Genomic DNA, 14,909 nt, shown 5'->3' on the forward strand with positions numbered 1-14,909 from the left:
TGTTTTATCCAGCTGCCTTACATGGTACCAATTCTTAGAAGACTTACAAGCACCTTACACTTGAGTAGGTATAACATGAAACTCTTATCTTTTTTTTTCTTTTTGCCTCAAGCTTTCCTATATGGTTATCTGCATCTCAGTAAATGACATCCCAATTTATACATTTGGATAAATCCCAAATTTTAGAGTCTTCCCTGATTCCTTTCGTGTCTCTCAACTTCTAATTTCAATCTCCTTAACATATCCTGTTAATTTTACTTCCAAAATTCATTTCAAATCGTCCAGTTTAGAACAGAAACCACTATTTATAAAGCAATCATTTCCTCACTCACAAAGAAGCTTAACTGCACCAAACCACAATGTGTGAATCAAACTCAGCTTAATGCAGAGGCATTAAGTGCACACCTTCCAAAACAAATGCACATATTAATTTTGCACAGATCCGTGTGTTCTAAAAACAAGTTGAAGTAATCCACTTAGTTTACAAATTCCCTGCCAAACCCCCCTATAACTAACTCAGGCACCTAAAACTCCAAGTATCCTTTCCTAATGCCTCCTTTGGAGACATATCATTTCTTTGCTCGATGAATTTAACAAATTCAGCTCCTTTTTATGAGTAACAGTTTTACTTGGTGGTCTTTATATGAAGACTTCAACTATTTTTCTCTCCCTCCTCATTGCTATCACCTAGTGTACCTCCAGCATCTCTCTCTGGATTACCATTGAAGTCTTCCCAACAGTTTAGCTGCTTCTCCTATTGCCCTTAACCATTGTGTTCTCTCAATAGTGGCTCTTGCCCTGGGACAATTTGTTTCTGTGTGTGTGTAAGGGGGAGTGTGACCTGTTTTCTTTTCTCTTTTTTAAAAAATATATGTTTATTTTTTAGGTGTAGATGGACATAGCACAATGCCTTTATTTTTATGTGGTGCTGAGGATCCAACCCAGGTCCCGCCCGTGCTAGGGGAGCACTCTACCGCTGAACCACATCCTAGCCCTACTTTATTATTTTCTTGCTTCTGCCCATTTGGGTTTACATCATTCTTTTTTAAAAATAACTTCCAGTAGATACATATACTCTATATATGTATCTGCTTCTAGCAGATCTAGTGGTAGGGTTTTTTTTTAGGTAAAAATGTTTCCTATTAATATTTTTGTTCTAAAATTACTGATAGACATTGTTAGATTTTCCAAACACTTGAAATGAAAGTACAGAGTTCCCACATACCCCTCTCCTCAAAAAGTTTCCCCTTTTACTTATATCTTCTATTGATGCAGTATACATCAATTGATGAATCAGTATCAATATGTTATTATTAACTAATTACATAGATATTAAAGTCCAAAGTTGATATTAGGGCTTACTGTTCACATAGGCATTATATAACAACATGTATCCATCATTACTTTATCATTGAATAGTCTCACTGCCCTAAAGATCTACTGTGCTGTATTATTTATTAGTTCTAAGAAGATTTTTTTGGGGACAATTCTTTTAGATTTTTTGCATAGACAATCAACCCTGCAAGGAAGATACTATTATTCTAACTATACAACTGAGGGCTCTGGAGGTCAGCAAGTAGGAGTGCCAAATTTTGCAAATAAAAACACAGCATACCTAGTTAAATTACATTTCAGATGAACAACAAATAATTGTTTACATGTTCAAGACTCTGAGTTCAAGCCTCAGTACCATAAATAATAATAATTATAATAATTGTTATAATATTTAATATTTTATTATTTTTATTTTCTTAAAAGTATGTTCCAAATGAAAACTATCAATCATTTAACTTGGCACCCCTATTTATAAAGGTTATTTTATCAACTATTTGACAGATTGATAAATCCATTAGGGAGGTTAAATAAACAACTATGGAGCTAAATGAAACCCAAGTCTGTCTGTCTTGCAGGCTTGGATTATTTTATCTCATCAGCTCCTTTCAAGATAGATATTGAGAAAGAACATCTGAATTAAAATGAGAAATTGGCCAAATAATTAAAATGCAAAGATTAGTTTCAATAATCATAGAGAATGAAAACACAACAGAAATAAAGTTTTATTTTTTTTAAATTTTTTTGTAGTTATGTTTGGACAGCATGTCTTTATTTTATTGTATACAGTGCTGATGATTGAATCCAGTACCTCACACATGCTAGGCAAACGCTCTGCCACTGAGCTATAGCTCCAGCCCAAGTTTTCATGCTTTTAATGGCATTCCAAGAGTTACCAGATATAAATCTGCACCACCTCCAATTGAGAATATGTAATGTTACTGACATCATTAGAACAAAAACCACTGCACCTCTTACTAAGTGGCAGGAAAAAACCTAGCAACACACAAAGGTCAGCTGACCTTATGTTTTAGAGTCCTCTGAGTCTACTTCCTTATGAATATGTTTTTGTAGTCCATAGTCTTTTGCAGGTGGGTTTATTGCCATTTATGAGTCAGACAAAAATGCAGACCACTTACTAAAGTGCTTCAGAATACCACAAGCTTGTCTAGCTTGTTCTAATGTAAGGATTTCCATCCAGTGGTGGTTTCTCAAGCATGGATTCCAGAACACAACGAGTTCACAGGCAATCTATTGGATTCTTGCTCTGTAACATATCCACAGATTTGGAAAGAGACCATATTGGCACATGACAGAGATTACAAAACTGTACCATTCCTAGAGATAATCTCTGTAAGTAAGGTGATAATGGCAGTTGTGTCAACCATGGAGGTACACAAGGGCCCAACCTTTTTTTTTAAGCACACACATAGCAACTTGAAAGAGTGTACAACTCTTGTTTTCCTTCCTAGATGAGATTGTCCTGCTTTCAATTCTCTAAGCTAAACACACAGTGGATGGTTGCCTGGGTGACAGTCTGTAAACTAAGCAGTCTCCTTGCAGCTAACTGAAGGGCTTGTGCATTCAGAACCAGTTTTAATTATTTTTCTAAAAAGTATTCAGGTTATGCAAACTGGAAAAAATCAGAGAAAAAAATCTAAATCTATGCTGCATTTAAATGGATTCTTAGTTGAATTAGGGGTTGACAGCTGGCCTGGAAATCAGTGCCACAGTGAATTACGATGATGTTGGCTGCTGTTAGGCTTGGCAACTCTTTAACTGTGTACCAACTCCTTCAGCAAAACAAACCATAGGTAAGCCAGATCTCTACTTTTTTATCCCATTTTAGATAATGCCATGTGTTGAAACTTTTTTTCTCCCCAAAGGATGTCCCAGAGGAAGAATAACAGGTAAATTGATGGGGAAAACTAATATCAAATAATTATATCCTTAGAGTTTTAGTGAACTTTTTTTTTGACTTTTCAAGTATTGTGATATCCCTACCAATAAATGCAAACACCTGTAAACCATAAGCTAAATTAATAAAGACAAGAAAAATATATTAAAAAATCACTTGCTTCTATTGAATTATATGCAGAGACAATGATTTAATCACCTAAATATTTGTAAACTTTATGTGGTACAAGTTTTATAACTACTCAATATTATATACATATATTTCTTGAACACACTTTATTAATATAAAATGGAATTCTCATCTTTATTATATAAACTTCCAACCAAAATATACAATATAATAAAACCTTTTGACTTTACAAGTAGATAAATCAGGCATAGAATTAAAACTAAGACTGTGCTTCAATAGAAGCTAAACCAGAAAGCCCTATGAAATGAAATATTATATTAAAAAAATCATAGCTCAAGACAGTTCTAAATGGGAAATTGAAAAGTTTTCTTAGACAGATTGAAGGTCAGAGGAGGAAATAGAGCTCACTGAGCATTGTAGGTCTGTGCATCATAATTGAAAGAGCGACATAGTATAGGGATATTTCTGTGGGTTTGTTTCATTCTTACTGTCTTTCTCTGACCACCACTGAGCTTATTAGAGAAAGAATGACCAAATAATGACCATGTTGCCTGGTATTGTAGTGATTTGATTTGATAATTTGGGGATTGTGGTTTTGATAAATCTAAACTTTTTTGTTTTAGATGGTAGCTACTACTTGTGAAATATTCTCAAAGATTGCCTGAGTTAAACCATAAACTTCATAGCATTTTCCCTAGGTAATAAACTTGGGGAAGATATTGTTGAGGTTTTATTTCTACTTTATGCATAAGCTAGTGAGATAAATACCTATTCTTGTCTAGTTGTTATTCAAATATGATTTTTAGCTTTATTGACAGACATGTTTTAATTACCTTTTATTTCTGAAAGGATTTTTAGCTGAAATGATATTGCAAATACTTTTGCATTTTCAAAAACAACTGTGTATATAAATCCAAGTTGCAAAGCAATTTGTTAGGACAGATACTTGCACTGGTTTGAAATTTCTCTGTGGCCTGATTTTGAGTATATCATCTGCTCTCTCTGCCCATAGCAAAACTCCAAGTAATGACTAGAATGATGATTACGTGACAGCAATCAAACAAAGTTCTGCTTCTCTTAGAAGAGCTTAAAGGAAATAGACATTGCTGGTGGAAATGTAAATTGATGAAGTCATTCTGGAGAAGACATTGGCAGTGTTTAGTGAAATTAAATACCCTTGACCCATTCATAGCAGAGAAACTTTTGCCAGTGCACAAGAAGGCCCACTCTAGGTATTCATCACAATATTGCTTGCTGAGTTCGGGGATGTTGGAGGCAACTTAGATGTCCATCACCAAAAGAGGAGATAATAAAATATAGTGAATGCATAACAAACAAACAAAAACCCCCAGAGACACATATGAGTGCAAGGATAAGCTTAAAAACAAAGTCTAAAAATTTTTTTTTAAAAAAAGTAACAAATTCTATAGTACAATATCATTTGTGTAAATTTAAAACCTGCACCCCCACACACATATAACAGCACCATACACCTTATACAGGTACACACATATCTGAAGATACCTCTCAGGTACATTAGATTGGGTTCTTGTGAACCCTGGCAGAAAGGAGAGCCAGAGGGGATCAGAGCTGAAAGGGAAAAAGACAAACAAAACAAAGAAAAGCCAAACCCAGTCCAGTGCTGCTAATGAGTGTGATGAATTTAGCACATCTAAGCTCCAAATGTCAAAAACAGGTCTGGGCGGGGGTGTTGGGATTGTGGCTCAGCAGTCGAGCGCTCCCCTAGCACCAGTGCAACCCGTGTTCCATTCTCAGCACCACATATAAATAAAGGCATTGTGTTGTGTCCATCTACCAAAAAAAAAAAAAAAACAGGTCTATTCTGCAAATGCTCCTTTAAATACTAGTTCCATTAGATCTTTCGGGGAACTAGTACTTTTATCTGTTCAGTATAAGATCCCATTTTACTAAGACCTGTACTTTATTTTCCTCATATATAAATAGAAAGAATAATATAATTTGACACTAACTTGATAAAATACATGTAAAACATTTAGAATAGTATGTGGCACATAGTAAGTCAATAAGCATTGAATATTATTGCTATTGTTATGTTATTATTATTATGTAACATCACTTTGATAAAAAATATTTAGTCTTGAGGAATTTATTCTCTATTTCAAATTATTCTTTGTTAGAAGTTGAGAGAGAAAACTAATATCTATCCTAGGACGGTTAAATGAAGAGTAATAACAGGCAATGATGATAGAAAATAAAAAGGTCTGCAAGAAAGAAAAGTCATAGGCTGATTTCTAATCATTAGGTCAGTTAGCAATTGTTAGGAACTACCTTAATGCTTAATTTAAAGGGAAAAAAGATAGAGCCATTAGAGAAAATAAAAAGATGGCTGGTTGCCAGGGGTCCATTGAGGGAATGAGGGATAAATAGGCAGAACACAGAGGAATTTTAGGGTTATTAAACTATTATGTATAAAATTGCAATAGTTGATGTATGGATACATATCATTATATATTAGTCTAAACTCACAGTATGTACAACCCAAGAGCAGACACTGATGTACACTATGGACTTCAGGTGAGGTTGCCGGTATGTAGTTTCATCAATTGTTAACAAACGTACCACTTAGGTGCAGGCTGTCGATAGGCCAGGGACAGGAAGGAGAAGCAGAACATAAACTGCTATACTACTCAATTTTGCTGTTAATCTAAAAGTGCCCTAAGGAATAAAGTCTATTTTTTAAAGTATATTAACTTTTTTTAAAGGAGAGTCCCTAGCCTTAACCCATACCTACTAAAGGAACTTGGAAATTATTTGTTTGTTTGTTTGTTTATAACAAGGAAACAGGGAATTTTATTCTCAAGCAAATTTAGGAAACTGGAATAAGGAAAGACCACAATTTCTCTGAAAACCAAGGAGACAATACACCCTGTTTACCTACTGGCTCTGTTGATGATCTCATCTATTATTCTATAAAAGAAAGACTTTCCTCCTCCAGCATCAGGCCCTCCTCTTGAACTTATTTTTTCATTTTCTATGGCCAGTGAATCACAATCCTATTGTTAATCATTGCTTTTAAATTGTTGTTTCTGCCTTTCCATTCTCTGTTCTAATAATCTTCCTAAAGTTCCAGTGGTCCTAAAAAGCATTGCTACAAACTCTCCATGAGAAACTTTCCATTCCTCAACCTGTTGGGGAAAACAGTGTAGACGTCATCTGATTCCTCCTCTCCTTGGCCCTGGGTATAGGTAGACTTTTGCTCAGCCTCATCTCCCTGTCAGAACTGCCTTTTCTCCTTCTCTCTGACTCTCCAATTTTTGTCAATGCTTTCTTTCCAGGGGCTGTTTCAGCCCATGTTGTCATCTCCATTCTCTGGCATCTGTAAAATTCATGAGCTGTTGCTTGCATTGACAATCATGTATTTTGCTTTAATTAATTTATGTTCCTTGCAACAGGTCAATGAAAGCTTCCGAAGGGCATATAGCTCTTCCTAATGAATGGTTGAATTCACAGAATAATACTATTTCTGGAATGAAGTGATGTTCTTTCTTGAGAACGAGGGTTTTATGTAGTTGCCCTATGAATTCTGAAGGCATTTGTGTGTTTAGAACATTGTTTATTTTTTTCTTAGATTCTCTCCCCCAAACACACACACACACACAAAGCTATACTATGAGATGAGCCTCTTATTCTTTGGCTTTCAATCCAATACCAGATTATTGCAAGGAATAACACGTGACCACATACAGTTGACTATGGTGTCAGATGCAGAAGTAGAAATGTAGAGTCTCATTGAGGATTTTTGTTGTTTCTAACAGCAATATGCTCCATGGAAATGGGGTAGATTTTCAATATTGCAATTGTAATTTAAGAACTATTTTAAAGATTTGGAAAACTGAGATAGGATATTTAAATCTAAGACCTTCCTGGAAGATCCAGACTGGTGGCCTCCAAGTTCCTCAGTGACACACAGTGTAGAATTATGGGAGCTAAAAAAGAGTAAAACATGGAATGTCCCTGCTGTAGAGGAGCTTATGGCATTATCGGAGAGATAGAAACTTCTATAAAGAAAATTATAGGGAGGTTAATAAACAATACTAAAGAAAATAAAATTCAACAAAAATTCTCACCCATAAAAATGTGCAACAGGTTGTATGTGGTATTTCAGATCCTCAGCAATTTTTTGAATAAGGATCTATCATTGCATTTTGGAGATGAGAAATTAAAGCTCAGAGGTGAGCGATATGCCCAAGATCACAACTTTGGTGCTCTTTGGAGAAAGAATTTTAATCCAGATTCAGTCAGTGCTCTTTCCATTCTGGTATTTCTCTATCCTTTCTTTTCCTGTATCACAGTAGATCTTCCAAAGAAATGGTAAAGTTATTATTGTTCCTTAAAACATGTGGAGAACCATTCTTGGTGGAAATGTAGGGTTTTCTCCCTTTAAAAAAAAAAAAAAAAATTGTGCCGGGTACAGTGGCAATGCCTGTAATCCCAGCAGGTCAGGAGGCCTAGGCAAAAGGATCAAAAGTTTAAAGCCAGCCTCAGCAATTTAGTGAGGCCCTAAGCAACAGAGTGGAGACCCTTTCTCTAAATAAAATACAAAAAAGGGCAGGAGATGTGCGCCAGTGGTTAAGTGCCCTAGATTCAATCCCTGGTACCCCCCCAAAAAAATTGCTTTAAAAGCTATTATAATATCTTTACATGTGAAAGAAACAGGTGACAGTAAAAGCAGAATATATTACATTTGAACCACCTACTGTTGGCTCTCATATAATTATGTCATTTCTTTTCTCTTGAAGGCATTATATGGAACAAACAAAATGAATAAAAATAAACTGATTCATGATTTCCTGGAATTTGTTTCAAGAGGTGATATGAAACTCATCTGTGACCATATTACTAAAGTCTATTCCATCCTGGGAAACCTTGACTTTCAGCACCCAAAGACTGGAAATACTCCTCTCATTACTGCAGCAGAAGAAAATTTAACAGAGGTACAAGGGGAGGGAGAAAAACAATGATTCTGCACCAATAAGCAAGGCATATTTACGTTTGATTTCCAGGATTATGGCTCCTCCTTGTTGCTCAGCCTAATGAACTTCCAGTATCTAGAGTCCATCCAAAGCCCTGTTCAGAAGGCAAGGTCATTATCACTAACTATCTTTCTCAGCTTCAGGCACTGTTTAACTTAGTGGTCACAGTCACATTACACTCTGGCTAGAACAAGCCTTTGATTAACACAGGCTTGACCTGACTTTTTTAAAAAAAGGAATCTACTCCAGGTCATTTTCTGTCCCATTATCATGATATATTTTAAGTTTTCACCTAGTTTAAATGTAATAGTTAGGAGAGTTTTCCAGGACAGTGGGGATAATCACAAGAATTTGGATTTCTTTGGGTCAGTTTCTCACTCTCTGGTGGGTTAACTGCTAGAGTATTATAAACCTTAATGCAGACCAGGAAGAGCCTGAACATTCACCAATGCTTTATCGATGGTTTCTCATGGAAATTTATCTGTGTCAGGGAAATTTCCCCTGGAGGTCCAAACCACCCTTACCTAGAGCAGGAAACATCTATTATGAAAAATTCTGAGACCTTTCCCTAACCACTGAATGGATCCAAGGTTGTTATCAGGAAGCACTGAGCTATGAGATAGCTTGTACCAATTTGATTTTCTTTAATAAGCACTATGCACCCCAGCACCCACCTCCCCAGTGAACCAGTCAAAGCTGGAAGTTTGGGTGGTTTCTGTTCATATTAGTCATGATTTTTTTCTCCTTTTACTCCTTTTATCTTTTCCACTTCTTTCTATAAAGATGCATATCTCTGTAACTGTTGCCTGAAAGGGGGTTGAAGTTTTGCTCACATGGGAAGCATCTTGATATTAGTTGTTACCATGGCATGAGCAACATGGATCTGAAGCTAACTGCCAGATTGGCGAGGAAGACAGCACCCACAGAAGAGTTAGCAAAAACAGGATACTGTTTGAACAGCTGTCATTGAATTTATTTCCTGGTACTCAGCCTGCATCTACCTCTCAGTTTATCCTCATTAAATCAATGAAGTGGAGAATACTTCTTATTTAATTGGCCGTACAATTTGGTCAACACATTTAATACCATTTCCCATGAACTTTCTTAAAATCCTATTAATTAGCCCACAAAGCCTTCATTCTTCCTCAGTTATTCCTGTCTCTCTTATTATCTCATCCTTTTAATTTTCTTTCTTTCTTCCTTCTTTCCTTTGTTTCTTTCTTTTGTTTAATAAACTGTCAAGTGTGAAGTATCTGAGTCTTTACCTTACTTGGAAGTTACCTGACAGAGATTCATAGAACCTGGGAGAAAACAAGACTCCTAGGCCAGGGAAAAATCACAGTTCACTACTTTTAGTACTAGTAACAGGTTGGGAATCAGCATTTCCTTCAATTTTCCAAGCCCCAATTTTCCCAGAGCAAATTGAAGAGGGCCAGGTGATATGAGTACATACAACAGGTTGCTTTATAGAAGAATCCAGAGTTCAAGGAACCTTAATCTTTTACAATGGACAGTAAGCATGTCTTTTTATTACTCCAGAGGAAGACCCTATTTCTATCTTCTAAGATTTTTCACACATATTTGATAACATAGTCTAGAACAAAGGTAGTCAATGCTTCAGCTTTGCTCATGAGACCTTCAGAAACAGAAATCATGGAGGACATTTTCCCAACAGCCTCTCTAAAGAATGATCTACTGATGTACCCTCATTGCTCCACTTTCTCACCTATTTGAACTATGACATTCTGGCATCTTCTTTTACCATATTATTGAAAGTATTCTTGTCTGCCATCTACAATGTCCTTGGTTCACTTTCAGCTCTTAGTAGCATTGGACACCAATTTTTCTTGAAATGTTTTCTTCCACTGGCTTCCTTCTGGTATTTTACCCTACTTATGTGACAACTTTACCCAGTCTCCTTTGTGCATTCTTTTCATTTCTTAAATGTGAACATCCCTCAATAATATGGAGATGGCACCTGCTGTAACTCAAGTCAACATCCCTCACCTGAACTCCTGTATACATATATAGTATATTCAGCTTCCAACTGAATCTCTGCACTTGAATGGCACAAACATTACAAATACAACATATCCAAAACTGTCTTCATCTTTCTTCCTGTACCCAGTCCTTATAAGGAACACCCATATTAGTGTTAACCATCTTATTAAATAGCAAAAAATCTAGCATCTTAACCCATTCATAAAATATTATTTTGATAAGATCTCTTGCCCATAAACTTAGTTTCTGTTAAAAGTGAAACACAGGGGCTGGGGATGTGGCTCAAGCGGTAGCGCGCTCGCCTGGCATGCGTGCGGCCCGGGTTTGATCCTCAGCACCACATACAAACAAAGATGTTGTGTCCGACGATAACTAAAAAATAAATATTAAAAAAATTTCTCTCTCTCTCTCTCTCTCTCTCTCTCTCTCTCTCTCTCTCTCTCTCTCTCCCTCCCTCCCTCCCTCCCTCCCTCTCTAAAAAAAAAGTGAAACACAACAAATGAGGAAACAATAGGCACTCAAATAAATTACTAATTGTGATTAGTGCTTGGAACTAACCAATAGAACGACTCTTTTTTTTTTTTTTTTTTTGATAAGGTGGTCAGAAAAGTTCTTACTGATGTGGTTACATTTGTAGTAAGATATAAATAATGATAAAGGACATTTAAAGAGCATTTGGGGAAGAGGGAATAATAAGGAAAGAGCAGTTGGGGAAGGGACAATAATAAGGAAAAAGGTTTCAGGTTGGGAAAAAGTGTGTCTATCTGAGGTATAGTAAGGTGTCTAACACTTGCAGAAGAAGAGTGAAGAGTGGCACAAGATGAGACTGGAAAGATAGGAGATCATGCAGGAGTCATGAAGGCATGCAAAGGGTATTTTATTTTATTTATTTGGTACTTGTGATTAAACCCAGGGGCCTTAACCACTGCATCTCTGGCTCTTTTTATTTTGAGACAGGATTTCAATAAGTTGCTTAGGGCCTCATTGAGTTGCTGAGACTGACCTCAAATGTGCAATCAGCCTCCCATGGACCACCACACCTGGCACAAAGGCATTTTTAAAACATCTTTATTGAAATATGATTCATATACCACATAATTTATCCATTTCAAATATATAATTCAATAGGTTCTAGTGTATTCATATGGATGTGCAATAATTACCACAGTAAATGTTTTAGAACATTTTCATTACCTCACAAGGAACACCATTACCCTCAAAGGAGGAATGCAACCTCTGTGCCTTTAGCTGTCCCCAACTATCCTTCTCCCAAAACTCCCCACCTCATACCTAATAATCTAATTTTTGTCTCTAGCTTTTCCTCTTCTGGGGTTTAATATAAATGGAATTGAATGTGGTCTTTTGCATTTGGCTTCTTTCACATAGCATAATGTTTTCAAGATTCATCCACGTTGTAGTACTCATCAATACTTTTTTTTCAAGCTTTGATGTTTTATTAGAACAAAATTTCAACAAAAAATGGCTTTTACTTACAGAATTTAATTCGTGTGGGGATGTCTAACCCATTTGGTCCCAAGAAAAGAAAAGAAAAAGAAAGAAAAACCTTTTTGTTTCACATTCCTAAAAATGTGAAATGGTAAATAAACCCTCCCTTACCTATTCCTTAATTAAATATACAAACAACTTTAAAAACACAATTTAAAGTGGTTTAATCTTGAAGTGTAACCCAATGAGACTGAAAACGGCACATTTCAAGACCTGTACCAAATAGTGAAATACTTGAAGGCCATCAGGATCCTTTGACTGATTTACCTCAATAAGAGAGCCTATTTTTGATGTGGTAAAAGCAATGTGTTCATCTCTAATGTACCCTGTCAGGAGGAGACCACAGGGAATCTTCTTCTTTTGTGATATCACTGTCATTAATAATTCTCTTCAGTTCTTCCATTACACTCCTATGTACATATGCCTCTTTCCTGATCGTGACATCATTTTTGTAATTGCTGTTGTTGGCATATCTAGGTTTTCCATCCGGCTGAAACTCATGTTTCAAACTTGCCCTTGTGCTCTACGTAGTAGCATAGATAGAAATCACTAGCCATAGCCATTTTTGTGTCCCAGGAGCCTGTCGAAAGCTTGGCCAACATGCCACCCAGCACCGATTAGTCTCTACTTTTTGTAGTCAAATGATATTCCATTGTATGGATAAACCACATTTTATTTATCTACCATTGATGGAAATTTTGTTTTCAACTTCTGATGACTACAAATCACTATGAATAATGTTGCTATAAATGCCTGTGTACAGGTTTCTGTGTGGACATACATTTTCAGTCCTCTTAAATACCATCCCTATGACTGGAATTCCTTGGTTATATGGTAACTCTATATTAAATCATTTGACAAACTACTAGATGGTTTTTCAAAGTGGTTATACAATTTACATTTTTAGTAAGACAAACAGCAGTATGAAGGCTCCTAGTTCTCCGTATCTTTGCCAACACTTGTTGTTATCTGAATTTTTTATGCTAGCCACTCTAGTTGGTTTCATTCAAAGATATCTGGAAATGGAAAGACCGGTGAGAAGGCCATTCCATTCATTCAGGCAATGAAGCATGGCAGTCTGTCCTGCATTGGCAGGTAGAGAAGACAGATAAAAGTAAACAGAAACCTGGAGTAATACTTGATTTATGGTGCATTGTTCATTCCCATGTCTAATCAATGTCTATGTCCTGTCAATTCAGCTTCTTAAATGCCCCTAGATTATATCCACAACCACTCCATTTCCATGACTGGCTCCCTTTCTCAGTTATGTTATCTTTCCATGAGGCTGCTGTCAAGGTATACTCATAGGATCTCCCAGTTATGCTCTTCCCCACATCGAACTAGTTGAGCATTCAAAGTGATTTTCTAAAACACTGATCTTACCATGTTTTTTCTAATAAAAATCTTGCATTATCTCCAATTTCTCTGAACATACACCTTTCACTCCTCACTGGGGTTGGTAAAGCCTTTCAGGATTTAGGGATTTTTTTTACTGTCTTCATCCACATCTCCTTCCTTCCTTCTTGCCTGAGCTCCATCAGTATGTAATTCCTTCTAGAGTTTGAATGTTACTTTTTCTCTTATTCACAGTCCTTTGTTCACATTGTTTCCTGTGCTTGAAACAATCTTTCTTCTGCTCTTTGTCTGGTTAAATGAGTCTAATTCCTGGGGTCTCAATTTAAATGTCACTTCCTTCCACATTCTTCCTGGGCTTCCTAAGATAGCTCAATTGGTTTCTTCTAGGTGTACCCCAGTTCTGCCTCCTCTATTTTCCTTTATCATTGCAATTATGTGTTGTAATTGCCTTTTCCCCACATTTTAATGGGTGCATTGTAATTGTATATAATGGTGGAATTTGTTGTTACATTCATACATGCACACAATATAACAATATAATTTGGCCAGTGTTACTTCCTAGCGCCTGTAATTTCTTTCTCTCTCTTTTTTTGAAATTTTAAAATTTGTTCTAATTAGTTATACATGACAGCATAATGCATTTCATTTCTGCGATTTCCTTTTTATCTGCCTTTGTTCATCACTAAACTGTGAATTCATTGAAGACTGGCTACTTGCTCACTGATAGAGGCTCAGCACCAAGGACAGTTCTCAACACACACTGGGCACCTGATTCATATCTGTTGAATAAATTATCAATTAACTATTTGGAATGCAGATTGACTTCTCCTAGAAACACTTGAAGTAATATTTGCAACATTAAAGCATATATATATGAATATTTGAATTTTATATTATAAATTATAGACTATTATAAAACTTCAATGTGGTGTGTGACTTTAGCATATTATACTTACAGATTTCTAGTCTAACAAAAAAAAATAGTATTGGGGTTGTAATTATGGCTCAGTGGTAGAGCACTTACTTGCCTAGCATGTGTCAGGTACTGGGTTCAATTCTCAGTGCTGCATAAAATAAAAGAATAAAATAAAGGTGCATCAACAGCTAAAAATATTTTTAAATAGTACCCCAAAAGCATCTATATGACAGAAATTTTTATTTCCCAAACTAAAAAAGGCAAGTAGTAGTCATCTGCATCTAAATTAATCTTTTTTCCCCCTTGTAGTGCTGGGAATTGAACCCCAGGCCATATGCATACTAAGCAAGCACTACCAATAAGCCACACACCCCAACCTGCACTCCTCCATTTTTATTTCCTTCTAATTTTCCTTTCCTATTTCATTAATCAGAGCCACACCCAATTCAGATCAGTTTACTACCCAGATCTGAAGATACAGTTGGTACACAAAAATAGAAAATAAAAAATTTTCTTGTGCTACAGGTTATTGGATTTCTTCTGGAAAAGGGAGCAGATATTACCCTTTGCAATTATAGCAACCAAACTGCAGTTCATGTAGGCAACTGTGATATCCAAAGGCAACTCTTGGCAATCAGTGGAATCCAGGATCCCCAAATGAAACTTCTACAAAGTTCGTGGCAAGGTGATCTTGAAAAACTTCAACAGTTACTGGTTAGTTAAACTGATGTTTATT

The 14,909-nt window shown here is 36.0% G+C and overlaps 1 protein-coding gene and 1 pseudogene across 1 annotated transcript in view; one reads left to right on the forward strand and one right to left on the reverse strand.

Annotated features, from left to right (window-relative positions):
- The first annotated feature begins 8,181 nt into the window (after positions 1-8,181).
- Positions 8,182-14,909, forward strand: part of Map3k19 (mitogen-activated protein kinase kinase kinase 19) — a 48,532-nt gene continuing 41,804 nt past the window's right edge. Inside the window, exons 1-2 of the mRNA XM_076866326.2 lie at positions 8,182-8,355; positions 14,699-14,887. Of these exons, the coding sequence (XP_076722441.2) occupies positions 8,182-8,355; positions 14,699-14,887 (363 nt within the window). The remainder of the gene's footprint in view (positions 8,356-14,698; positions 14,888-14,909) is intronic.
- LOC143407369 (protein mago nashi homolog 2 pseudogene) lies at positions 12,055-12,464 on the reverse strand (annotated as a pseudogene).

The sequence above is a fragment of the Callospermophilus lateralis genome, chromosome 9 (genome assembly GCF_048772815.1).
Source record: "Callospermophilus lateralis isolate mCalLat2 chromosome 9, mCalLat2.hap1, whole genome shotgun sequence".
Classification (NCBI taxonomy): Eukaryota; Metazoa; Chordata; class Mammalia; order Rodentia; family Sciuridae; genus Callospermophilus; species Callospermophilus lateralis.